At 39.1% G+C, this 27,650-nt stretch overlaps 1 protein-coding gene across 6 annotated transcripts in view; it reads right to left on the bottom strand.

Annotated features, from left to right (window-relative positions):
* Positions 1–433: 433 nt before the first annotated feature.
* The window catches only part of WDFY3 (WD repeat and FYVE domain containing 3), a 187,212-nt gene continuing 159,995 nt past the window's right edge, over positions 434–27,650 (bottom strand). For 4 of the 6 annotated variants that reach the window (XM_032186509.1, XM_032186506.1, XM_032186505.1 and 1 more), the window contains 25 exons: positions 26,840–27,067; positions 25,943–25,996; positions 21,623–21,791; positions 21,260–21,423; positions 20,313–20,461; positions 19,928–20,048; positions 19,494–19,579; positions 19,020–19,100; positions 18,413–18,467; positions 17,976–18,095; positions 17,444–17,561; positions 16,126–16,232; positions 15,132–15,285; positions 12,549–12,640; positions 12,000–12,212; positions 10,512–10,659; positions 8,882–9,036; positions 8,271–8,429; positions 6,669–6,848; positions 5,393–5,575; positions 4,975–5,071; positions 3,615–3,944; positions 2,441–2,552; positions 2,017–2,214; positions 434–1,179 (listed from right to left, as the gene is read on the bottom strand). In XM_032186509.1, the coding sequence (XP_032042400.1) occupies positions 1,059–1,179; positions 2,017–2,214; positions 2,441–2,552; positions 3,615–3,944; positions 4,975–5,071; positions 5,393–5,575; positions 6,669–6,848; positions 8,271–8,429; positions 8,882–9,036; positions 10,512–10,659; positions 12,000–12,212; positions 12,549–12,640; positions 15,132–15,285; positions 16,126–16,232; positions 17,444–17,561; positions 17,976–18,095; positions 18,413–18,467; positions 19,020–19,100; positions 19,494–19,579; positions 19,928–20,048; positions 20,313–20,461; positions 21,260–21,423; positions 21,623–21,791; positions 25,943–25,996; positions 26,840–27,067 (3,594 nt within the window). In that variant the 3' untranslated portion in view covers positions 434–1,058. The remainder of the gene's footprint in view (positions 1,180–2,016; positions 2,215–2,440; positions 2,553–3,614; positions 3,945–4,974; positions 5,072–5,392; positions 5,576–6,668; positions 6,849–8,270; positions 8,430–8,881; positions 9,037–10,511; positions 10,660–11,999; positions 12,213–12,548; positions 12,641–15,131; positions 15,286–16,125; positions 16,233–17,443; positions 17,562–17,975; positions 18,096–18,412; positions 18,468–19,019; positions 19,101–19,493; positions 19,580–19,927; positions 20,049–20,312; positions 20,462–21,259; positions 21,424–21,622; positions 21,792–25,942; positions 25,997–26,839; positions 27,068–27,650) is intronic. The other 2 variants (XM_032186508.1, XM_032186507.1) reach the window with 1 other exon arrangement.

Here is a 27,650-nt window from a genome sequence, read left to right on the forward strand (position 1 = left end):
AAACATTTTTTTGCAAATAAGCTACGGGACAGGAGGTTAAATTATATGCACAAGAAATTAATTCTGTACCTGTATGCAAGCCAATTGCTATTCATTTAAATAAGGTAAAAGCTGGTTCTTGCACTGCATGAATCAGCTGCTAATGAACATTAAGTCATTAACAAAACTTTAGCTCTGACATATGTATAAAAGAGGCCTTGTTAAATATGAACAACACGAAGTGGTAAACAATTTGGTATAAAATGCAACCGAAGTGTACAATTTTAGTTCCTGGTTATCTTACAGCTAGAATAAAATATTCCAAGTACTATTTTCAAAATTTTTTTTTCTTTTGAAAAAAACAACATGTAATCCCATGAATAGCCTTTTTTTTTTTTAAATAAAGATATTGTGGGCAACAGAAAGAACAAACATGCACAGACTGGATTTTTAACTGAAATACACATAATGCCTTTGAGTTTTCTTTTTTTGTTGTTGTTATTTAAACATTCATATTTAAGTTGATAGATGAGATAAAGATGCCACACAAAGTATAGCGGTTAATCTGAAATCCCGTGTAACAGGCAGTTAAGTTCATATTTAGATAAAAAGGCCATTATATCTATTTACATATAATATAACTGTGTATCTAACTACACAGTTGCTTGCGAAGAAGGCAGATTTACAACTATCTTCTAAAAAGCCTTCCCCTCCCCTCTCGCCCCGGTAAAGGTAACTAGCTCTACAAAAACAAGACAAGAACTGATGTTTAGGATAAGTGAGGATTTTCTTTATACCATGTCAACAGAGTTAGAGGTTGACAATTCTATTATATTTGAAGTTATCAACTATGTCTTACTGGGCCTTGCTCTCACTTAAATATGCCGTTAACCTCATCATTCACCTTCCATCAACACAAATCAATTCAGTGATCCCTTATACTTTCAGTGCTTAAAAAGCAGTATAATCTTAAGTGTAAACAGACAATATTCTAATCCCTTCTGATCACAGCACAGTACTCTCATGAACTCTTGTAGTGACTTTGGGGCTGGATGGGCTCTTCGTTTGCCGATACCCTATCAATTCCTGGGCCCCTCCTCCAAACCCCGCTCGTGCTGCAAGTTGTAGAAACAGTTCTGGCAGACTCTGACTGGAGATGAAATCTTCAGACGCTTGATTTCAGACTGAAACCGACTGCACCTGTAGAGGAAAACACTGCTGTGATCTCTGGTCCTCTCCCAGACAGACCATTTTTTTTCCCAGTTGAAAAAAAAATTATCATGACTTCAAATACCAGAACACCATTCAAACAAATTCTGATGTAGAAATAGAACGCAGCCTGGCAGAATAAGGATTTAACTTGTACGGTCACCACAGCATCAATAATATGACTCTGCACGTGAGGTAGCTTCCAAAGAATCATCCTTACTATTTTTGACTCTAAGTGTGGCTGCATAGATGAAAGTACTGTCTCCAACCCCCTGGACAAGAAAAGAGACTCCCACCTTTGCTCCTGGCTAGGGGGAGCTCATGTATATCCTGTGTTACATGCTTTGCTGTCTGAGGCTGCATGTTACTGAAATCAGCATCCTTACAGTCCTGTGCACTGTTTGCATTTTGACTGTGTTGCTTCTAGACTGACAAGATGAGCTATTTGCCGAAAAAGCTTTTTGTTTGTTTTTTTTTTTTTTTTCCTTTGCTAAGATACTATGCCTAGAGTTCAAGACTTTGTCTCCCTAGATGGGCGACAGGGAACTTTCAAAACTGGCACCAGATTTCATTCTCAGTTGACACTTATTGTCAGCTGAAATCTTAACTGTTTTTTTTTTTTTTTTTTTTTTATAAAGGGGCTTATCTGCCTTTACCATCTCCTGCCTGGAAATTTCAAAGCACTGATGGTTTTTATTCATCAGTTCTGTTTTGGTAAGGGAGTGGAAAATGTCAGTCTGTTAGCAGAATTTGGTGGTATGCAATAACTTTAACCAGTCTAAAATTCTATATGGAAAAGAGTCTGCAAGAGACTTGTGGCTGACTTACTTTTGGCAGAAGAGCTGTCCACAGTTCCTGCAGTGGTGACGCCTCTCAGTGAGTGAAAACCGGACAGCGCAGCCGGAACAGCTGTCTCCCCCCTCGTCCTTCACCCAGTGATCAGCTGCAGATCGGCCTGGCTGATCGCTCACAGACCAGCTGAACACTCTGCCACGACCATCACCAATAAGAATTCTGCTGTGATCCCTGCAAGAAAAAAGAAAAGCATTCCCTTAACAACTAGAGCTCACAGACATAAACAGTTGATTTTAGATGTCAGAATATTAAATGACATTTTATGACCAAGATATCAACTACTGCTCTAACCTAAAGAACCATAGAACAGCATTATGCCAAGAATGCTGTCTGCTTCATACTACATCTCCCAACAATGCCAAAAAAAGCGTCAGGTAATCTTTTGAGAGATACTCACTTAGAGATGCCGAGTGCGGTGATTTCCGCTGGATGTGCATTGTCTTTGCGATCAAATGCTGTGTGCATAGTTAGTTTGCTTCTAAACACTAGCTGACGCTCCCATCTGTATCCTAGAAGTGAGCAGGAAGTAGAAGGTGAAAAAAAGCAAATTTGCTTATTCTCGTTTTTGTTACCCCCTTCCTCCCCAACATAACCAGACATGTGACTCTGGAGAAAGGAATAATCTTTCTCTCTCCAGAGACTGACAACTCTGTGAGACTCAAGTTTCACTCAGGGAAAACAGCTGCTCCTTGATGCATGCACAAAAGTAGAGAACACAACATAAAGCCAACAGCTTCACATTTCCCCAGGTCCAGCTGGTAGTTGCAAAGAAGGTGACATATACAGTGAAACCCAGACACAAAGCCTGACAGGACAGAGTGTTTTACCTGCAATAGCCCAGATTAATATTTCTGCCTGTGGTTCATTTTTTTTCATAACAGCCCATATCGTGCTGTGCTTTGGTTATATGACTAAAATAGCATTGAAGAAACACCAGTGTTTTGGTTACTGCTGAGCAGTACTTGCACAGTGCTAAGGTTTTCTCTTTTTTCCCCATTCTTCCTCCTCCCACCATATAGTGTACTCCCACCAATAGTCTGGGGGTATGCAAGAAGCTGGGAGGGAACAAACACTCAGCAGCTGACCCCAATGGACCAAAGGGATACTGCATGTCAGGTAACACCATGCTCAGCCATAGAACTGAGCGGAGGGCACTTTTTAGTAAAGCAGCCATTTGCTCTGGGACTGGTCAGGCATCAGTCTTCTTGTGGGAGGTGGCAAGTGCCTTTGTACCACTTGTTCTGTTTTTTCTTCCTCTTTACTTTACTTATTATACTATCCATAGCTTGACCCATGAATTTCTTTGCTTTTGCTCTTACTATTCTGTCCCCACATCCTGCTGCAGGGATGGTGAGTGAGCAGCTTAGCTGCCAGCTAGGGCAAATCCACCGAAGTTTTGCAGGGGAAAAAAAAATCAAACAAAATGCAGCCTCAGTAAATAAACTTTTCTCTTCATTGATCCTTTTGTAATTCATCAGCCAACACTGCTCAAAGCTGCAGAGACACTGCCTTTTAGGTCAATGCTGACAGCATATTTTTCTGACCAAGGAAGCATGCCCAATTTGTTTTACCTGGTTTAAGCTTGCTATAGTGCCGTGCTTCAGCATAGCTGGGGTGCGGGTGGTTAACCTGAGCATGGGGATGCATTTTTCCTTGTCCCTCAGAATAATTCACAAAGATAAAGCCATCTTTCTCATCCAAGCTGAGCTGGTCTGACCAACGCCTGGAGTCGTCAGAGCCACTGTCTGCTGACCATGCTGCTGCCACTCTATTTGATGATGACCTAGGTCTGTGGCTGGTGCTGCCTGGTTGACTCTGGCTCTCTTGAGCTTTCACATCCTGGTCGATGCACGGATCATCTGCGTCGGAGTCGCTGCTGTCCTCTTCGTGGGCTTCCTGCCCTGGATTCATGCAACAGTAGAGACGATGTCGTTAGCAGGACTGCTTATAAAGTGAGCTTTTATCCTGTTCTGCTGCTCCACTACAGACAACCCAACAGGTGCCACTACAGCACGACCAGAGGGAAACCACATGCTGAAATCTCATAGCCTTTGCAAGAGATCAGTCTCCCACCACTGTAAATACCAGCAGGAACCACTATGCTGTTCATCATTTTTTTGCACTGGTCTGTCAGAATACAGCATTCCTTAGCTGTAGGTAGTTACTACAATAGTTCTTCTGCAGTATGCTATGAAAGAAACAACGAGCAAAACTTTCAAAACTACTTTAGTTAGGAAAAAAGGTCCTCCTGCTACTAAGGAAACTTTACACAAGTAAACATCAATAGAGAGACTTGGGTTGACTGAAAACCATCATGCAGACATATTAACAACAAGCTTTGCTTGTAAAAATGCAACTGTCCCAGATGCTGATATTCCCAGTGACACTGAACATCTGAGCTTTATTTATATAACAATTACTAATGAGTATCATAGGATCCACATCCAGATCATATCCTCAACATGAAGACGAAAAGAGAAAGATGAGTTAAACCAATGTCCATAAAGCACAGATCAAGTTCTTAAGCTCACAGAAGCCAGCATTATTTGTCTGATCTACTGACAGAACATTGTGTTGTTCTTAACTCTGCTGTTGTGCTATCGTTTTATTTCAAGATAAAGAAATGTATAGCTTTGAGACGATGGCAACATACATCCACTGGGTTCGCTGACAGAGAAATAATCCAAGAAAGGACCTTACCCCCCCCCCCCCCCCGAAAATAAAATAAAGGGCATGATTACTCATTACAATATGAAACTACCATAAGAAAGGTGGTGAATGAAAACTCCAATTGTCTGTTATGCCTAAAGGACTTATATTCTCCACTGAGAGAAAAACATCTATCATCTGTTCTGCACTACATAGGATTTTACCTACATATAGAAGTGATCAGTTAAGAAGGAAATACGAAACTGTGGGTAGGAGACGTACCTATCTGTGCTTCCTGACAATCCTCTTGCATTTCCAGCACCTCCGCAGGCTCTGGAGCTGGTGTTTCTGGTACTTGCAAAAACTCCATCCGCCAGAACTGGAGGGACAGAGGATAAGGCAACTGACACATACTGAACTCTTAAGAGTTCTTCCTAGCTACTTCTAGAGTTAAGAGGAATTATGAGAATCAAACACTGGTAGCACAACAGGCAGGTCACATCACCATTTTAAGTCCTGTTTTCAAGGGGGTATAGGAAGACATCTATGCACGTGCATGAACTGTACAGGTGGAGCATACCAGTATAGGAGGACTACTTTTGATACTAGCCAAGACCGTGTCTTGGATAGACGTGACTTACCTATTTACTATTACAAAGGCATAAATTTATTTTTCCAAACAGTGATTCCTGGTACCTACCCTGACAACTCCATCTGAATGTCCCGTCACTATGACATTCTGGGTATCCCACTCATTCATCTCTGACACAAAGCAACACATGATTTGCTGGCTTCGACCAGTGAAAGTGTTCACACTTGCGGTAGGGCTGCCGTTAATACTCCATACATGGATATAAGTGCCAGCACATGATACGATATCCCCCTAAAAAGACCAGTAACATCTTCATATTTCAATACAAGTCTTGGGTTTTAATTAAGCAAAAATATAAGCTGAATTTATTTATTAAAGCATCTCACCAGGAACTTTTCAGTAGTTCCTGAGTTTGACCACCTAAAAAAACCTTGAGAACAATATGCATTTTTAAAAACTGTTTGTACAAAAGCAGACCTAGTTACAACCAGGCCATTGTATTTACAGCATATAATGAATAGACCAATTCCTCCATTTTTCATAGCAGAAGCAGCCAACAGTATATTTTAAGTACTTGCCATTCCCAATTAAATGACCTAGCTCATGGTGCCTTCACTCTTTTTCACTGATACATACTGCCTTTAATTTAATTTGTTTCTCTATTGGAAGAAGAGCAAAAGAAGGCCCAACTTCAACTAGTGCAAAAGGAATATGGTAGCTGTGGTTTACTATACTGGCAACACTACAGCAATGATGAGCAGCTAATAAACTGTACCTCTTGCTACCCCCCTCTTGGCATTTCAGCACCATTTTATCTAGATTTCATCCATTAGATTGTTCCAGATGAAGCATGGTCCATCCAGATCAGATGGACCAACTAAGAAAGGTTTCATCTCAGGCAAATGTTTTGATGCTCATGGGCACTGGATAAATGGCAAAATGCAACTTATAGGAGTTTCAGAGAGAGGAGCTCTTAGGATATGTCTGTTTCTGCTATAATTGTCACCACAGCTTCATCTAATTCACCTTCTGCTTCCTTTAAATTAAGCCTAAGAGAGCAGAAATCACTCAAGGTCACATATAATAGTCTCCTCGCTCCCATGACAGGTTTGACAAACCACTCTGAACACTGCATTAGTTACACTGCTGCCAGCACTGTTAATAAGCTCTGCCAAGCTTAAGTCGCTCTGCATGGAACAAACCCATGTGCTCCTCTGGACAAAAGATGCAGATTATTCCCTAAACCAGGTCATTCATTTTAACATGAATTATCAAGTTTCCCCATATTAACGGAATAGCCTAGTCTGCTTTTCTTCATGTTAATAATTTCTGACTCTTGCCTACTGCTCCCACCACACTTGGGTGAATGGTGCTTGTTTCTTACCGTTAATTCATTTATACAGAGTGCTGAAACTGGAGCCCTGTGACCTCGAAGCTGCGTTAGAAATGAGAGTTTATTCAAATCCCAAATGATGCAGGTGCGATCCCGTGATCCACTCACAATTATGTGATAAGCTAGTGATGCTGTTAAGCATGTGACAGTGTCAGTATGACCCAGTAATGCCTGCAAAACAGAACCAAGGAGGAATGTAGTGCAATCAGGAGAGAGCACAAAAATGACTACATTACACCTGAAGAGATTCAGGTAAAGTAAACATTAATAACCTATCAGAAGATCCAACTGGACTGAGACTGGAAGTATTTAGTTGCAACTACTTCCATAATTGAAATTAATAGGAGTCATTTTCTGAAAACAGGATTTCACTGTAAATATCAAAAGGCTCCTATTTAAACATCTGTTGATGTTTGAGAGAAGACGAAGGAAGAGAAGCCAAAATTATAATCAAAAAGTCAAGGTTAATTGCAAGGAGGAGAAAGTTACAAGCAGCTGCTTTGAGAAGACTCATCTTTTAGATTTTAGGCCTCAACTAACCATTGAAACAGGAGTCTGGAATACAGTTGGATTTTTCGCATTTATCAAGTTACAAGTCATCAGATAAGCTGCAGCGACCAGTCTTGCATTTACTCTGACCCCACTGCTGCAAGAAGATGAAAGCAAAGCAACTTAATTACACTACCCTGAAACTCAGGTTATGATGTTTTATCTTGCATAAGCAAAAAGCTTTGGAAACACAGCTTTGGACAGTCATTGTTGTAGACTACTGTTGGGAAGTTCGTTAAAAATTCTCTAAATTTCTTCTGATTAGTTTGAGCTGAAGCTTTCCACTAGGAAAAAAAAAAATCCTATTTTTAAGATGCTACCAGGAACAATAGCTCTTATAATCTGACTACATAGAACAAGGACACACACACCTAGAATACTTTGAGATTTATTTATTTTTTTGGTGGTGGTGGGTTGGTGATGTTTTTTTTTTTTGTTTTTTTTTTAATAGACACACAAGACTTCCTCTGTACCTAACTGCAACTGACAAAACCACAGGTACTTGTTTGTTGTATAAAAAGATAATGTCTTGAATTAACAAAGAAACAACAATATAAAGTTATCCTGAACAAGTATACTATGCTCAACAAATACCATATTACTGTCAGAAAGCGCAAAGTTTTGACCAAAAATGTAATTTAAACATAACAACTCCAAAAGAAAAGACAGAAGTACTTAGAAAAAGGAAAATGAACAGTTGAGACAGTCTCCTTCACTGCCATCCCTGACAGTTTTCAGATGGGGGCAGCACTACAATAACACAGATTATTTCACACAAAATACATCTTTATACTGTTGTTAACATTGCTACCCAAATTCCCTGCATCTCCAAAAAGCTCATAGTGGTCAACTATCCTCAAACCAATGCAATTCTAAAGACACAGTTTGCCAATTTTCAATGCAGATCAGTACCGTGACTACTTAGATTTCCAAATGTCTACTTGATTCACTGTTCCAAAGCTTACTGAGCACGCAATACTCCTTTCATACTTCCTTGGATCTTGGAACATAGTTTGCCTAATACGCAACTTCATTGTACTTTACCTGTTTTAGTGTGAGGGCTTTAGCTTTTTCTTTGGAGATGCCCATTTCCCACACACACACAGCTGTGCTTGTTCCCCCAGTGATAACTAGTTTGGGGTTGGGACAAATGGCACACAGTATCTGACCCCATTCTGACAAACATTCATAAACAATTACTGCCTGGAAGTAAAGAAAACAAAGAATTACTCGCAGAATTGGAACTTGGTAGGAAAAAATAAAAGCCCGAGTGCCACCCAATGAATGCTGGACCATTAAGTAACTAAGATATCGTTGCTGTCTCTTTTACATTTCCCACAAACAGAAGTAATTCCAGCTTCAGCCATAAAATGGCTCCTGACAGAACACAAAAGGTGAATTGGTGAATTTTACTGGCATTCTTTAATTTGATTTTTTGTTTGTTTGTTTTTCAGGCTTGTTAAAAATTATTATGAATTAGCTTATGTCATTCTGCTCATGTTCTCATGAAGACAACCAGATGGGGGCAATAAAACATACACAGTACAAGCAAATATTATTTCATTGACATGCAAACTAAGTTTCCATTCCTGGATTTCTTTCACTATTGAATAGTTGATTGCTTTCAGCACTAAAACCAATTTCAGATGACAAACCTTGTCTGACTCGTAGGTACCCAGTCTACAGCTGAGGTCTGCATAGCCCCAAGCAAAAGTTTTATTCCAAGTAGGTGGGATGAGAACCTTATTCTGTTCTACTGCCAGAATGCCTTTATCAGTACACACGATCTGTCCCACAGGCTCCTTGAGCTCTAGAAAAGAAGAGTTATCTTTTATTGAATGCAAAGACAGAAACTATCTGATCCCATTAAATACCTGATGCTCTACAAAAGCCAGAGATTATACAATTGCTCTGGTCCCACCTGCAATGCTGCATGAAGTATCCTTCAAGCTTAACATCGCACAGACATTACCTCTTTGACATTTCTCATTAGAAATGATTGCACCATTTTCAGCACAATTAAAATATTATTTTTTTTTTTTTTTTTTTTTTTTTTTTTGGTATTGATGCCAACATCATTTTGGGACCCTCGCTACAAAAAGACATTGAGGCACTGCAGTGTGTCCCAAGAAGGGTAACGAGGATGGTGAAGGGTCTAGAACTAGAAAGTAAGCCTTATGAGGAGTGGCTGAGGGAGCTGGGGTTGATTAGCTTGGATAAAGGAAGGCTCAAGAAAGACCTTATGGTACTTTACCATTACCTTAAAGGATGCCATAGTGAGATGGGGATTGGGCTCTCCTCCCAACCTCCAAGGGATAAGATAGGGGGAAATAGCCTCAGGTTGCACCAGGGGTGGTTTACATTGGATATTAGGAGATATTTCCTTACTAAAATGGTTGTATGGCACTAGAAAAGGCTGCCCAGGGAAGTGGTTGAGTCACCATTCTGGGAGGTCTTTGAGAGACATGTAGATGTAGAACTTAGTAACATGGTTTAGTGGGCGACTTGACAATGCTAGGTTAGAGGTTGGACTAGATGATCTTAGAGGTCTTTTCCAGCCTAGATGATTCCATGATCTTGGACAAATATTCCCACAGTCTACATTCCTAATTACTTACCTATTTATTTATCTAATTTTGCAAATACAGGCTTCCTGTTTCCTGTCCTCAAGTATAGCCCTGCTACGTTCTGTGTAATGGTACATCCTTTTCTTTTTACACAATACACACATTCATTTAAACATCTATGACATAAAACACTGCATAGGATTTACCTACCTCATGGACAATTAACTTTTGTTCACTGCAATATCACGTATGAGGTCAAAACCCACTTTTTTGGTCTCACTGCAGCAACCAACCTTTCCTGCCGACATTCTCAGTATTTGTTGGCACTGAGAAAAACAATCCTTCTGCTATAGCAAATAAACAGTGAAGCCTCTGCTGGCCCAGAAACAAAGTACTCTGAATATCCTTCAGACACCTTTGCAATTTGCTTCAAACACTTTTTTCCACATTAAAACTTGAAAAAGGTGCTTAGGCCCCATTTTATCCGTGTCTTTTAAGAAGTTACTGCCAAATGGCACAGATTTGGCACTTTCCAAGTATACTTTAAGCTAAGTAATAATAACCTTAGACCATTGTGGTATTTTAAATTTCTTTCTCTCAAATTTACAAGCATTATGAATAAAAGTTAAAACTAAACAAAATATTGAAAAACACTCTCTCATTGAAACTCTGAAAGCTCTGTGAAAGAAACAGAAATAAGTGTTGTGGTTTGTTTTACCTTTCACTGGTGCAAGAGATGGTCGTAGGTTGTCTAAATGATGGAAAAAAATCTTGTCACTTGTGGAACCAGGGGGTACAGAGGTTCCTACAACCTCTCCATTCAGTCGGCTTCTAACACGCTTTGGAGGGTGTGGTTTTTTAAAAAGCTGAAATTCATCAAAAAAATTACTTATGATCACAAATTACAGGTTTGCAAGAGCACCGTCTTAAAAAGATCAGTAGTGTCCCATTCACCTTATTAAAATTCTACAGATCAGTAAATTCTACTTAACTGCCCTCAGTGTTCATGGACTCACCACTATTCAGTGTTCATTAATAAATTATAGTAAACATTTTGATGAGACTTCACCAAATAATACAAAAAACAACTAGGATATAATGAGCAAATTATTTTTAAAGCTACCTCTAGCTGCAAAAGCAGATGACGTAAAGCAAGCAAGGATGCCAAAAGTGATTCATAAGATGATGTCGAATTCTGTTGCAGGTTTCCTCCAATAATTTCAAGTGAACTGGTCAAAATCAGGTTCTCATTTAACACCCTAACATTTGCCCTCTTGTCACTCTTATCACTACTGTACTGTTTATTTTTGCCACATTGCCTGTTCTGATATATCTTGTGGCTCCTGTGAAATCATGTGCTTCTGCTACAGTCTAGAGCTCCAAACCTGCATTTGTGTTCCCAGTGAATTGTTGAATTTATCTGTAGTTTCCACCAGGTCAAGGATTGGAAAAATTAACTCATGACATGAAAAAAAATTAACTTTTATCATTCGATAAAAGACAAATAAACAAAAAATCCTACAGCAACATCTAATTCAAGGGAAAAAAAATCCTCCCCAAAAAAATAAGAATTCAAAGCACCACTTCATTAAGTATATTAATTTAGTGTAATCTCACTTAAAGAGTACTCAAAAACTTTAAAACTGCACATAAAAGATAAATCTATGCATGAGTATTACAGGACCTTTAAGTGTCAATCCTTGTAAAGGAAATACTGAGTGCTTTTTCAACAAATTCTCTCAATAAAAGACGTGGTCAAACCCAGTATCTCCTAGAGCTGCTTTAAAAAATGTACATATAGAAATTATTTTATTACAGGATACGTCGATATACCTAAATACCAGACTTTACCTTAAAATGTTGTTTTCATTTTTCCCCTCGACATTAAGCGGTATGCTTCACAGCAGCAACGTACTCATTTTTCCCATGTCCTTTTTTTTTTTTTTTTTTTTTTTTTTTTTAAATCGAACCATAATTCATTTCACCTTTATTTTGAGAGTGCAAAATGGAAAAAAGACATTTCCATCTCATGAGCAAAGCTCAAAATTTATCTTAATTGTATCTGTTTTGGAGATGCAAATGATTCAACGTCCCTGGAAGAACATTTATGGACATACACTTCCAGGAAGTTTTGCTCCTCCTTTTCTCTTAAATGTATTTCAACTCAAGCACCATCTTGCAAATAGAAATTCTGCAAATGGTGTACCTGCTTTGGTATCTGTCCGAAGTTATTAATGAATCCTATAGTAGCTGTCTCTTTTAATGGATCATTGATGTTGTATATGTCCACTTGCCCCTCATAGAAGAGATGATGAAAGACATTTACAGCTTCAACTGCCGCAGGACCTTGCTGTTTATAGCCAAAGATCAAGTCAATCCACTCATGCAGATGTGCACTCACAAAGTCGCATTCCAGAGCCTGAAATTCAAAGTGCATACATTAAAAGTAGCCATGTCAGTCATTGGTGAAGTATACTACACCTGCCACAAAGAAAGAAGCAGAATACATTGATATATTCTCTTTTTTTTTTTTTTTTTTTTTGTTAAAGCTGAAGCACCTGTTGTCTCAGCTTACTCTCTAGCCAAAAATGAAGTGGAGTAAACACCAGCTCTGCAGCCATTTGTAACAAACAGCCATCAACCCAGAACACATGGACTGGCTGGTAGCTGTGACGGCATGAATCAAGCCAGGCTTCATTCACAGTGTAATGTCACAAATGACATTTTCTACTTCCATTATTAAAACTCAAATTACCTCCCGATGAACTCTGATAAATTCACGAGGGTCTCCTTTTGCCCACGGGGGAAGTATTACATCTCCAAGTTTAGTGCCATTTTGTTTGCAACCTGTAAAAAAAAAAAACAAACACAAACAAACAAAGATTTGGAGACAACCAGTGAAACCACATAGCAATAGCAACAGTTAATTAACAACAACAAAATTTAACACCTTTCCTTTATAAAGAAAGGCCTTTCAGACTTTTATTTTAAATACTGTCTAATTTTTAAACATCAGGCAGTAAAACCTGAAAAATTCTGACTTGGTTATTCAGGTGTGATAGTCAGCAAGAGTAGAAAATGAAGAACTCAAATATTCCTTGCAATGGCTTTTGATGTTGACAATACTAGTTCAGAGTATGCTCTTCAAAGCAAACAATTTTTCTAGCTTGGGGAGTTGATTAGATTACTCAGTTTTCTTAGTTTCACAACATAGAAGTCTGAACTCAAAACCTTTACATTTCCCAATGAAGTGCTCTTTGAACACAACTTCTTGTCTTAGTATTTCTAGTTAGGTACATTTCTTATTTCCTCTCCCTACCATAGGAAAGACCTACTGTAGCATGCAAAAGATCATGAAAACAGCCAGTCCTGTGGTCTTTTGTGGCCACTACACAATCTGAGTCCCATACTGCCAATTCAGCTTGCACAAAAGCAGCCAGTCCACCTACTGGAAGTTGATGCTCAAGAAGACGTCCATCTGGTGGCTACAGCAATCACTGCACCACAACTCAATGCTGGTCATTTTTTTTTGACTTGCATGTTAGAAATTGTTTCATGAGGTAGACATGAATAAACGCTACAGACTGAATTTTAGTGAGGAAAAATATTCTGTACTTGGCATCTGTGTGTATACAGCAGCAAACAAGTCAACTGGGTTTATTTTAAAGGCAAATAAATCCTGTAATGAGACAGCTTAACAGCAAACTGTACTGGGAAGACTTGGTGGAGCAGCTCTTTGGCTCCAAGTTTATCTTCTTTGCAATAGAAACAATCTGCATTAAACAATGACATTGTTGTTTTACCCATGGGAATGGCTACACTATGACAGTACAGTACTCATGCACTGACCCTGTCAAGCTGCCACAAACTTTACACCCAAGGACGGTGGTCATTCCTCTTGGCATGTCCTGGACACATACATTCATCACGATCCTAGAGAGATCCCTTCCCACCCAGAATATTAAGTGGTGGCATGTTTCATTTACTGAAACCTTAGTCCTTACAACTTCCCACTCATATTCATGTGTTGTCATTTGTCACTGAGAGACAATCCCACGTTTTGTACTTGCTCAGGGCAAGCTTCCAAATTTACACAGGTGCACAAGTAGTACATTTGCCCAACAGACATTCCTTGCATAATCTAATCAGGCTTTGAATGTTTTCCTATCTCCTTGTTTGGGAGAAAGGGATTGGAAGGGGACTGGGATAATTATGAAGTAACACAAACTGAAGTCTCATGCAGGTTTTTAGCTTTACAGTAGGTCAGAACAAAGCCTGTCCTACTGTTGTTCTAAATGTTGATAGAACTTGTAGTAATCAGACATATCCACCTAAAATTAGGAGATACAGAACTAAATGAACAAGACCTCAATATTTAATGGTAATGGCCACACCCTTCTGCCTGAAGAATACTCAGGAGATGTGTTTTGTCTTTCCCTACTTTTTTTTTTTTTTGCTTTTGGTTTTGTACATTTGCACTTCCAATCCCTAACAACATTTTGAGGCTATTGAAACACACCACCCAATTCATCTTTTTTGTTGGTATTAGATTCCCAGCAAAGAGCTGAGAGAAGCGTAAAGCTGCTGAGAAGAGTGACATAAACTCATTTATCTCCTATGGACAACGTCTGTGAAACTTGACTCGTTAAATAATTACTGTCACAGAAGTCAAGTGCCACATTACAATAAAAGCTTTGGAAATCTTTAAGAGGAAGTGAACAGTATCAAACAGATTTCCCAAAGACTAAAAATGGCATAAAGAAAATTAAGAGTACGGCAGCATACATTTCTCAATGCTCTAACTTTCAAAACCCTGAAAAAAAGGTTATAAATATTTTTTGGGGTAATAAAAATCTTTAGTGAAACTGAGAAATGTCTTCTTGTTGTGTTTAGTTGTGTTTAGCACTTCTTAATTTTTGAACCTTTTCTTAAGGCTTTTAAACCTAGAGTTATATTATTTCCATTACCATCATAATGCACTGCAAGACTTGAGAGATTCACTTAGCAGAGATGTATTCTTTACTGGTGATTGCTCACACCATTGTACACCGTTGATCTGTTTTGCAGCTTTGTAAGCTTCACTTAGTTAAAGCAGAGGTTTAGAATTAGTTTCTTAGATTCTTGTTATTATCTGTCACCCACACTCCAAGCACTTATTTCAAACTGCTATTGAGTCTTATTTTCTTTAATGGATGAAATCTGTGAATAATAGACCATGTTTGGTCTATTTTACATATGTGAAAGTAAAGTATATCTTAAAATAAATTATCAAGATTTTAACATAATCTTCTCATAGGAAAAATGAGAGGGACTTTTGTCATGGAGTGTTTTGGCCTACCTAGATCAAAATTGTTGGAATTGAGCAGGAACTCAGGGAGGTAGAAAAATTCCGGGATGAGCTCCTTCACGTCTGCCATGTTGTGCTTTGACGCTGAATACCAGGCCTCCCGGACACTGTGAAACATTCGGTCAGCCAGGTCAAAGTGACCACCCTGTGGGACAAAGCAAGATCATCGGAGTAGCTTGGACAGATTTGCTGTGCTGCAAGAAGGCAAACCAGAACATACTCTGCCTAATAAATACATCATAAAACATAGCATGTTTCTTCCTGTAACACAAAGAATTTTAAATGCTGCATTATTTTATGCTGTGGAACACAATAATAGTGCACAAAGTATGAAGACAGATCTACCAGATTTGAAGGAGTTTCAAAGTTTACTACTTCAAAGTTTAGTCTCTTCTGGTGAAACGCTGTGCCAAAGGAAAAAAATTATACACACACACACACACACACACATATATGTACATATTTTGCCTGGTGGCTTCTGTCCAGGAAAATACTGGAAACAATGTTTTGAGCCCAGTTACCTGTCAAACTGCCAAAAGATGCCAGGCTCTGCAAATTTTGGTTTACTTTAACACTCAGTACTGAATTGCATCTTGGGATAGAAGTATAGGTTTTAAATTTAGCATCTTTCAACACCTCCATAGTAAACTGAAGAACTGGTACAAGATTCTTGCAATGGCAAACAAATAAAGCACAATGAGAAGTGTATTTGTCTTTATAATAAAACCTTTGTTTTTTGTCTGGAGCTATTTTGTTCCATACATATTTCTAAATGTTTGAACAACATGACGAAATGTGAATTTCATTAAATCTATTACAAATAAACATCAAACATCCTAAAGGTTTTTGGACCTATCCCACCTGCGATCACTCAAGATATTTTTTCTAATGTATTTCATGAGATCAGCAGACTGATCACATTTTTCACGTAGGTCTCAAAAGTACAGCAGGAAAGCAACAGGAAATAAGGTCTTGTACTTCTTACCTGTAGCCGTAAAAAAATCTGTGTAAAAGGCTCCATCCGGACAAGGTAAGAAGCCACTATCATGGCAGATGAATAGTGGGTCCCATAATGGTAAGCTGGAGTTTCACCTGCCAAAAATTAAAAATCATCAACATAGAAGAAATAAAGAAGTTAAGTAACAGTAGGTGACAACAGTTACTGGTGACAGTACTAACTAGTGATGCATTGTATTTACTCTGTCACTTCAGACACATTTAAAATTGGCATTTGTAATTTTCATTCTTGGGAAATTGAAAACATTGTGTTTTGTCATGGCCACCACTTAAGTTCTAGCTGCAGTGCAGTAGCTTTAATTCAATGAGCTGTCCAGTAAGACTGCATGGTTACTCATTTTTTATTTTAAATATTTCAAATGTTCCAACAGTGATTTTTTTTTTTTTTGGTTGCTCTGGAATTAAAGGCTCAGTCAGAAATACATCTCAGAATTGTTGGCTACAGAATTTGTAGAGCTTTCACTGTCATAATTTCCTGGGAAAAAAAATCTTCATAAATACACATAGAACACGATTCATTTCTGAAAATGACCGTCTTAGCCACCTGCTGTTTGACCCAGAACAGCATTACAGTAGTTAAACAAGCTTGTGCTGCATATAAAAGCACAGAAAAATAACTATCGTGTATTATAGCTGTTTTGACAACTCACAAGTTTTATTTTCAATAGATTCAATAGATAAGGAAACTCTAAATGGAGAATACACAACTCAATTGCTTATCATTTGGAAGCATTACAAACTTAAGAACATAACAGTACATGTATTTCTTTTGGGGGGTGGGTAGCAAAGAAAAAGATGCTTCCTTAACACAAAAATATGCAGTAAACCAAGAAATGAAAAAACTACTGCCCTGATAACGCAAAAGTATTCATATTCCTCTGTACAATTTATTGTCTTACAGCAGCATTCAAACATTAGTCAAAGAGACAACTGACCGCATGCTTAGTATGTACATGCCCATATCTAACAATTAGTCAAGGTTTAACAGTTCTCAATATACAACTGTTTTCTCTTCAATTTTGTGTATAAAAACATGCCGTTCAGATTTTTAAAAAACAACAATGGAACAACAACATACATATCATCATCACCACCCCTTTGCGTCAATTTAATACTTGTTTCCAAGTCACAAAAAAAAAAAAAAAAAACCAACCCACCCACATGGTAGAGCTCTGTATATCCAAATCCAGAACTCTTGACTTTATAATGAAAATCCATGACTCCCTCCCCATCACATGGCAGGCATGTGCCCCTCACTTTTTCCTGCAGGATATGTTGTTACTTACCATTGGGATCTTCCCAGTCTTTGTATCGTTTCTTGTACTGGGCTAACCGGTCTTCTGTTTGAGCTCCCATGGGCTTGGCCAGGTTTCTGAATGTCCTGGGATTTGTAAGGTCCAATTCCTTTTAAAATAAAATGAACATCAATTCTATTTAAAAATGAATGCTTTCTCCATAGGCATAACATCCTTCAGGATGTAGTGCAGAAAACTACTGCAGACTTACACAAATCGCTGCAGTCTTGTACATTGTTACATGAAGGAGGAGCAATTGCCTTAGAACATGCCATGCACTTGTGCACAGCCCAATAGCAACTGTAAAATGAGGATGGGCAAGGACCCGCCTTCATGGGACAGCTAAGCACCTCTAATATCCTACTCACTGATAGCGTGGGCTGGACATTGTAAAACAGATAAAATCTAAAGACTGCAAATAAGGATAAGACTATTTTACCAAGGCAGTGCAAGCCAGCTGTAGTATTTACAAGCATCAAATGCATAAAAGTTTACTACTAAGTTGACAAGATATTTTATTTACCTCTGAATCATAGTCTGCGAGGATCCAGGGGAAGACAGGGTACTGCATAAGATCATTATATGATCTGCCCGCCAGAGTGTTTAAGTGCATCAGGTACTGAAAGTTACTGATTTCTCCTCTCTGAAGGAATACATAACAGTGTTGAACAGTTCACTTGGCAATAATCAACTAAGCTGCCAGACTTTCAAGATGTTCAGCTCTCTCCAAATATATGAAACTTAATTCAATGTTACAATGCCTACTCTAAGCTTACATTTCTACGGTAGAACCATTTACTATTTGATGATGATATCATGAAATATAACCCATTAAAATACAGAGATACATTTTCTAAAGCAGTATATTCCACTTGTTCTAGCAAGAGCATGCAACTTACATGCATTAATTATATATCGCTACAAAATGTGCAATTTAATATAAAAAGAATTTATACTTACCTCCCATCTTTGAGTAACAGATTTTTCTCCCACTAAAGTGCTAAGCAATCCAGACCTAACAGGAAGAAGAATTAAGTACATTTTCTAACTTACCAATAAGACCTGTGTTAAACCTTTACAAGACAATTCAAAGTGTAAAGATTAAAACCTGTAAATTTTTACATTTAAACAAATCAGACTTAGTTCCTTTTTGCATTAGTAGTACTTATTTTGTTTCTGAACACAGACTGACATAATAATGCACATTATCCATGCATTTCAGTGCATATACAACTAAAACTGATGGGCTGCTGTTGAGGAAAATATGTTTAAAAACTTGGACAAGCCAAATGGTTTTGGTACTCCAGTTCCTTTCAGAATGTACCTGTACACCAACAACATTAATCCTGGTAACATGTATTTATTTGTAGGAAGGTATACCAATGCTGCCAACGATATTAAAACATTTAAAGTAGCTGAACATAAAATCATTGTTTTCTTATTTATTTGGTAATGCCCAGTTTTAAACAGAGGTTGCAATACTCCCCAGGGTAACTGGACCCTAACATAAACATCATCTATTGGAAACCATTAAGCTAAAAAGCTGGTGAGGAATAGTATTGCTTACCCTTGTTCTACACTGGTATTTGGCCTCTGTCCAGACACTGACTCCGAACTGTCAGTTAGAGATGGCACCACAGCCAAAAACCTGCATCAAGAGTTAAATGGAGTTTAAGGTTAGCGTGTCTGTTCCAGGTTTGTCTCATACTTAGAACACACTTGGTACAATTAGTGATCTAATTTTGAGCAGCTACATAACATCTTCAGAAACATTGGAATAGACCTTTTCGCTCTAAACTCACATTCACTGAGTCGTATATCTCATACTAATTACGTACAGCAAGTTTGGCGTGAAGTCATTAGTGCTTCCTAGTGGCTTTTCTCTGCAAGGTACAGGATTTCGCTACAGGATTATGCAGTGTCTCACACCACTTGCAACCTACTTCTCATTGTCAGATTACTGGAGGTTCAAATATTGCTCAAAACAGATAATGGCAAATAATTCAGATTAAATATTGTAACTTTAGTTATTTTACAATACCTTTGATAAACTTTATTTCTAACCCCCTTCTGGAAAGCCAGAAGATAGTTCCGTCCATCCCCTGAGAAAACTTCAATTGCAATTGGCTGAAAACAAACAAGACAAACATATGTCACCACTAACACCTTTGCTTGTCATCTCCTGAAGGTCAGAAGTAGGCCAGTTTAGTCATACGAAGTGACACATGATTCAAACTTATTGCAACACACGCTGCTTAGTGCGGCCAACCGTTCTCTTTTCAGAATGCTACAATTCACTAATTCACACAATAAACTACAGCAAGCCAAACATGGTTCAGATCAGATGCTAGGCTTAATCTCTTAAATTTCAACACAACAAACAGTTTTCACTTGCCAAATACTCATCTGATACCTATTTTACCTTGTTAAAATTCCACAGTTGGCATCTCAATTTGAATACTGTGTCCAAGTTACCTGCAAAAGGTATCTCCTTTTATGTACTTCCTTGATATCTTCATAGGCAAAAATGCTGCACGTTCTTTTGAGTTGACTTGGACCTTGCCTTGCTCCCCTAGGTATGATAGGCTCGTGCATCCTGTAGATGGGGTATATACAGGAAAGTGATTAAAAAGAACATGAATTATAAAAGTTATTTTTTTCATCTTTGTGAGAGTCAAGTTATTGAAAGAAACTTATTTCATGATACACCACACACCACATTTTGCATTTTGTGAGCAACAGAAGAAACTGCTCCTGAGATCTTCCACAATCTGTTTTTGTAATTGACTCAAAATAAATTCATTAAACACCTGTTGTTCACCTTCTAAAGACTCATGAAACTCTTTATTAAACCACTCACTTTGGAGGCAGTGTCTCAATATCCCGTATTTCTCTGGTGGCAGTCATGGTAAATCCATCAATCACATAGAAGTGCTCTTTCCCAAAGAGAAGAAGCCCTTCGCTAGTGTCAAGGCCCTGAACTCGAGCACAGCGGTACATATGCTGAATCTAAAATGAAAAACACGCAGTGAGCAGAAGCAGGTCAGCAAGCTCAGACTCAGACCATTGCTTTGTCAGAACAAGACCTAAACAGTGCTTTATTACTTGTGGATACAACAAAAATTCTGCTATTTTTCCTGTTAATTGAGGTTGTATGTCACCTTTGTGATCATTGATTTTAAAGGTAGTTTAAATAAAGCCTCCATCATATAGAATAGATTTTTATGTTTACTGACTTTTCCACTCTCGCTTTGCTTCTTGGGCGTATTTTGCAACCTGGAGCCCTTTCAACCTCGATCCCAAATCTATTTAGTGGTATACTTCAGACAGACAGTATGAAATACTAAGTAACCAGAATAGCCTTTGAACACAGTTCATGGGGATAAAACATTCACTGTCAAAATTTTTTGGTTTTAATGATTACAAGAATTACTTAAAGTCTATTGTGTGCAGTATTTACATGTTCAACATATATTTCCTTTATGGGGTCTCATTAGGTTGACGGTGTAATAATCCTTGTAATAATCACAGGATAGCTTGCAACTTTAGTTCTACAACAGGTTGAATTCTCCACAGTAGGCAGAAGCAAAGCAAGAACGTTTCCAGTACAGGGGTTTTGGGCTCAGGACCTCTTTGAACTCAAGTACACATTTGGTTTCAAGGATGCTGCAAGAAGAAGCTGATAGAATATTAAGCAGGTGCAGCTTTAGATCAGGGAAGCTATTTAGGATGTTGATTTGTGCTTGCTACATGCAGGGCAGAAATTCCAATACAGTAAGTGCTTAGTCTGTTTGCAGTACACAGTACCTTCTCTCCTTCTTCAAGAAGTCGAAGCAAAGTTGTATTGTCAGTCTTCTCCTCTTCATCAATTGAACTCCCCTCAACAACTTGATCTTGTGATTGCTCCTGGTTCTCATCATCTCCTCCATCAGGAGCAGAGCGAGATCGTTTCAGGGGAGGCTTCACTAGGCCTGGAAAAGAAGAACAAAAATGAATAAAAAAAAAAATTGCTGTGCAAAACCTTTTGAAGTCTAAAACTGCTGATCCAATGCTAAGACAGAAAATAGAGTCCCACAAGATCCTTATGTTTATTCCAACATGAATGCAAGAGAAGATATAAAGGCAGATATATTTAAAGAGAATAGTTTGGGACAAAAGAAATGATCTAACCTCTGACTCTTGCAATCGTGTCTTCTCCGTGTTCTGGCTCCTGCTGAGTGGCTTCACCCACTGTATTTTCTTCTATGGTGTCCTGGAAGACTGCAGGGTTTCCAGAAGCTAGGCGCATGTAGTACTCCTTACTGTCATAACTTATAGCCCTCCGGTAGCGAGCAGGTTTCTTAGAAATAATTGAACACAATCACTTAGTCAGTCAACTCCTTGCTTGCTTCAGTAAACAAGCTTCAGGAACACTGTGTGCAGCACAGGGCATGCCCATGAAATGCTTTGTGCATGTTGTGGTTTAACCAGCCGGCAGATAAACACCACACGGCCGTTCGCTCACCCTCCCCCCTCCCTCTCTGGGATGGGGAGAGAAATGGGAAAGTGAAGCCTGTGAGTTGAGATAAAGACAGTTTATTAAGACAAGAAAATAATAACAACAATAATAATAACAACAATAATGATGATAATAGTACTACTAGTAATAATGCGTACGAAACAAGTGATGCACAATGCAATTGCTCACCACCCACTGACCAATCGCAGAATCACAGAATTGTCTAGGTTGGAAGAAACCTCCAAGACCACCTAGTCCAACCAATGACCTAACACTAACAAGTCCTCCTCTGAACCATATCACCAAGCTCTAAATCTAAACATCTTTTAAAGACCTCCAGGAACGGTGACTCCATCACTTCCCTGGGCAGCCTGTTCCAATGCCTAACAACCCGTTCGGTAAAGAAGTTCTTCCTAATATCCAACCTAAAACTCCCCAGTGCAACTTTAGCCCATTCCCCCTTGTTCCTATCACCGGGCATGTGGAAAAACAGACCAACCCCCACCTCACTACAGCCTCCTTTAAGGTACTTATAGAGAGCGATAAGGTCACCCCTGAGCCTCCTCTTCCCCAGGCTGAACAACCCCAGCTCCCTCAGCTGCTCCTCGTAAGACTTGTTCTCCAGACCCCTCACCAGCTTCGTTGCCCTTCTCTGGACTCGCTCAAGCACCTCCATGTTCTTCTTGTAGTGAGGGGCCCAAAACTGAACACAGTACCCAAGGTGCGGCCTCACCACAGCCAAGTACAGGGGGACGAACACTTCCCTAGAGCTGCTGGCCACACTGCTTCTGATACAAGCCAGGATGCTGTTGGCCTTCCTGGCCACCTGAGCACACTGCTGGCTCATATATTCTGCTGACTATCAACCAATATTCCCAGGTCCTTCTCCACCAGGCAGCTCTCCAACCACTCATCTCCCAGCCTGTAGCTCTGCTTGGGGTTGTTGTGCCCCAGGTGCAGGACCCGGCACTTGGCCTTGTTGAACTTCATACAGCTGACCTCAGCCCATCGGTCCAGCCTATCCAGATCCTCCTGCAGAGCCTTCCTACCCTCGAGCAGATTGACACATGCACCTAACTTGGTGTCATCTGCAATCTTACTGAGGGTGCACTCGATCCCCTCACCCAGATCACCAATAAAGATATTAAAGAGGACCGGCCCCAGTACTGAGCCCTGGGGAACGCCACTAGTGACCGGCCTCCAGCTGGACTTGGCTCCATTTACCACGACTCTTTGGGCCCGGCTATCCAGCCAGTTTCTAACCCAACGAAGTGTGCGCCAGTCCAAGCCAAGAGCAGCCAGTTTCTCGAGGAGAATGCTGTGGGAGACAGTGTCAAAAGCCTTACTGAAGTCAAGGTAGACCACATCCACAGCCTTTCCCTCGTCCACCCAGCGCGTCACTTTGTCATAGAAGGAGATCAGGTTCGTCAGGCATGACCTGCCTTTCATAAACCCATGCTGACTGAGCCTGATCACCTGGGTGCCGCATGATGACACTCAAGATAATCTGCTCCTTGAGCTTCCCTGGAAGCTCCATGAGCTTCCCTTGACCAAAGCCCAGCCCATCTCTGAGCAGCTCCACCCCCCATCCCGGCGAGCCACCCCTATATATTGTTTAGCATGACCCCAGATGGCATGGAATATCCCTTTGGCCAGTTTGGGTCAGCTGTCCTGGGTCCGTCCCCTCCCAGCTCTTGCTGCACCCCCAGCCACCACTGGCAGGACAGAATGAGAAGCTGAAACGTGCTTGGCTTGGTGTAATCACTGCTCTGCAACAATTAAAACATCAGCGTGTTATCAGCACTCTTCTCATCCTAATCCAAAACATAGCACCCTACCAGATACTAGGAGGAATATTAACTCTGTCCTAAGTGAAACCAGGACAGTGCGTGTGCAGACATACAGCAAAACATACAAAAACAGACTCTTCACTAGATCCAGTAAATCATCTAATTTGCAAGGGAGCTTTTGAACCACTGAAGTAATGATGGGTTTGCAGAAATGCCTGCTGCTAAGCCTACAACACGGAGACGTATTAAGTGTGGTCAGTATGTTATCAACTGTCACAAAAGACTGCTGGGATACTTTTGCTCTAAGATTGATAGATCAAATTGCCATTTTACCACCTTTCATCACTCCCTACAGTTCATTCATTGGACAGCCAAATTCATTGCTAGGTGTAGTTTGAGTAAAAATTTTCCTCAAGACAAGATGAAAATAAGTGGAGGTTGATATGAACTAGAAGCAGCCAGAGACCTGATTTGAAGGCTCAAAAATTCTTAATTCTTTTTTTTTTTTTTTTTTTTAATAAAAAAATACAGATTTTAAAGGCCTGCAGGCAGGCAACTGGCACAAGAGGATTATTTTAAGTGAAGTAATTCATCAAGCATCATTTATATCCTTGGGTTATCACAATGGATTATGGTATGTTTCACTATGGTGATGGTGTGTTGTTGGCTTTCTTTTAGCAGGTTAATTCTTACATTCCTCTTTTGATTATGGAGTTAATATTAGAAATCAAAGTAACCACTAAATGAGGACAAAGTCAGCAACATCACTGGAGAGGCAGATGGGGATAAGAGCTATTACACAGCCAAGAACTTTTCCAAAATTAAAACAAACTGATGCACCTGGACAGAAGAAAACTCATTGTTTTTATACTTCAGTCAAAAATCTTCTTCTCTGAGTACTATTTAATGCCAACACCTTAACTCTAGAAAGCTCAGTTTGTGAACATGCTCAGCTCTCCATCACAAAAATAATTTGTTACTTTGTAGCAATATACCCCATGAGTCTTCAAATAAGATTGAGATAATAACGGAATATCATAAATTCAGATAAATGCTTTAAATTATGTGCAACTGCAGAATATTAGTTGCCGTTTCAATTAAGATTTCTCCTTGTTCCCCTTCTGCAGTTGTAACTGCAAATACATAACATGTGATGTTCCTTTTTTTGTTGCTGTCCACCTGTTTGATGATGTAGCAGGAAACTAAGTGACCCATAAAAACAAAACAGCTTTATTACAAGTAGATGTTTGGGATGACTAAGCAATTAAGAGCAGCAACATGGAGATTCCTTATTTCAGGTCAAATTGCCTGCCCCAGAAATCCAAGATGTACAGCACTGTGATCTGATTTGCCAAGTTGGGCTCTAATAAGTCTTCACTCTTTAACACCTCTGTAGTAACGTAAAGTCTACAAAGAAAAATCCAAACTAGCACTGCTAACATAAAGAAATCAGTAACAAATTATGTTTCATTTTCTGTATAGCAATTACTTTCATTTATGTGTATTAGTTCATTGCCGAATGTAGTTCAAAATCAGTGAATGCACTGTGCACTATACTTAGTGATGGGCAAGACTAACTGCAATTTCATAGAGAAGCCTCGTAAGAGATAAATGCTTGCAGGACAGTCAGTTCCTAACAGATCTGGTACTTTTAAGGTAGGATTCATATTTTGAAACAACTGCGTACGTATCATTAACAATAAAAATGAAGACCATCAGGAATGACAAAATTGGGTTAACAAATGTGGTGCTAACAAAAATAGGCCTCTTTCAGACCGTTACGATTAGAAAGGGGAAAAACACCTGTTCACCAGGTCCCCTTTGCAAACAACATCCATTTTCCTAGCAGTGCTTCCCAATGATCATGTTGCCCATTACTAAACATGTTCCGTAGACCATTAGTTCAGACCCCAAACCACAACTCTGAACACAGTGAGAACAGTGACAGCACAGCCCAACACAGCCTGTTAGTGTGCAGCAAAGAAGTGAAGATCTACAGAAAGTTATATTAGGTGAAGGCTGAGGAGAGCACAGTAACATCTTCTAATGTGAATTCGGAAAACACCACCTTCAGGCCTGGAAATACTGAAAGAGCAAGTTGAAAGCCAAATGTAGAAGCATTGATTAAGGTTGCCGAACATGCAGGAGAAACTGTAAAAGTTGTGATTATTTTACATTCTCTCAGTGTGTGTGTTTCTTTACCTTTTGAGGAATGCCATCATCAGATGTCTCAGGAAGTCTACTTGAGAGGTCATACTGAAAACAGGGCATTAAGTATACGCATCAGAAAAAGAACACTTTTAGAAGAAGGCATGATGATATGTTCTCCGCTTTCTGTGAACTTAACTGTTGCTAAAACTATTGTGTGTCAGGTAACAAGTAGACAAATATACCTAATGGTGTAAAATTAGCTGTACAGTATTTTTTTTGTTTGTGCTTCTTAAGTACCATGGCTTTTATTCTTGATTTGAGGAAAAAAATCCTGCACGCATACATACATGCATGCCTAAAAGACACAATAAAGACTGCTCCATTTCCTCAAGATGCTGTTCCAAAGCAAAGAGAAACGAACTGCCAAGCTTTCCAAGGCCACATACATTTCTGCCCAATTAGCCGATGTTCATATTCACAGATTATCAATGAAAGAAGTACATCCAAACAAAGGCCTATAGGCCTATTTGGTTTTTGTTTTTTTTTTTTTTTTTTCAGATCTGTTTCAGTTGTTATGTAGCACTACGCCAAGAACTCATAGTGAAACCTCCCATCCATAGGTATGGCATTTCATAACCTTTTGGTGCTCATGAAGACACTTCTGGTGTTCACCAGCATGCTTGCTTGGCTAATGCATACACACCATGTTTCATGCTGGAACTGGTAGAGCTTTCCAATTCACTGTTTTGAGTGGTGAGCAGGTCAGTCCCGCCCCTAAATATACTACAAAGAATAACTGAACCTTACCAAGCATTTAGGGCTAACAGGCATGTTGGTAAACCAGCAGAGTAAAATAGGCTTAAGAGAAACTTTTTATATATAAAAAAAAAGAAGTGGATTTTACAACTGGGCATGAAATTACTCATAACAAAATGCTGAATTACTTACCAGCAAGTTTGTTTCTTGCTCAGCTTCAGGCATGTAGGGATACTGAATATAAAACATGTCATTTCGAACCATCTTCTTCCTCATTCTACAGGGACCCTCTGTCATCTCCAACATCCACTTGTCAAGATGGGAACCAATGGGGGGACCCCACAAACCTCGCTCTCGTAGTAACTCATATTCAATTTGAGACCACTCTTCTGTCACATATTTTAATGCATTCTGCTGACGCTGAATACAAAGATATTTCCATATGCATTAACAGTGATGTTTTTAAGCCTACATCTGATACAAGCAAAGTCATTTTCACTACATTACAGAAAACCTTGCAATTGAAAATTACAGTAGCATTGTATTATGCACCCTAATGCACTTTCCAGTCTCAGCTACTATAAAAGCAAGATTCACATTGTATTCCTCTAAGCATAAGAGGAAAAAAACAACAAATGAACTCTGCTTTTGATTTTTACCTATAAATGAATGCATTCGTAAACAGTAAATATGAAAAAATGTAACATTAATATACTGGGGATTTTAGGAATTGAAAAAAGATAACTTCAGATGCTCTTTCTGCCTACATTTAAACAGAAGAGGGAAACTGAACAAAGCAAAGCTTATCTGGTGGATTTTTACCTGTCACTTTCAATAACTTGAACTTCTGGGAAGCTGATTTCTTAGACTTTTAGAACACACCTCAGCAAATACTTTGAACCAAAGGACTGTGGGGATGCTTGAAAGAAAATGCAGGGTGCAATGATTTTGTTCTATAAAACACAGAGCATCATTTTTCTATTGCTGCATAATGATGTGAAAA

The sequence above is a fragment of the Aythya fuligula genome, chromosome 4 (assembly GCF_009819795.1).
Source record: "Aythya fuligula isolate bAytFul2 chromosome 4, bAytFul2.pri, whole genome shotgun sequence".
Lineage (NCBI taxonomy): Eukaryota > Metazoa > Chordata > Aves > Anseriformes > Anatidae > Aythya > Aythya fuligula.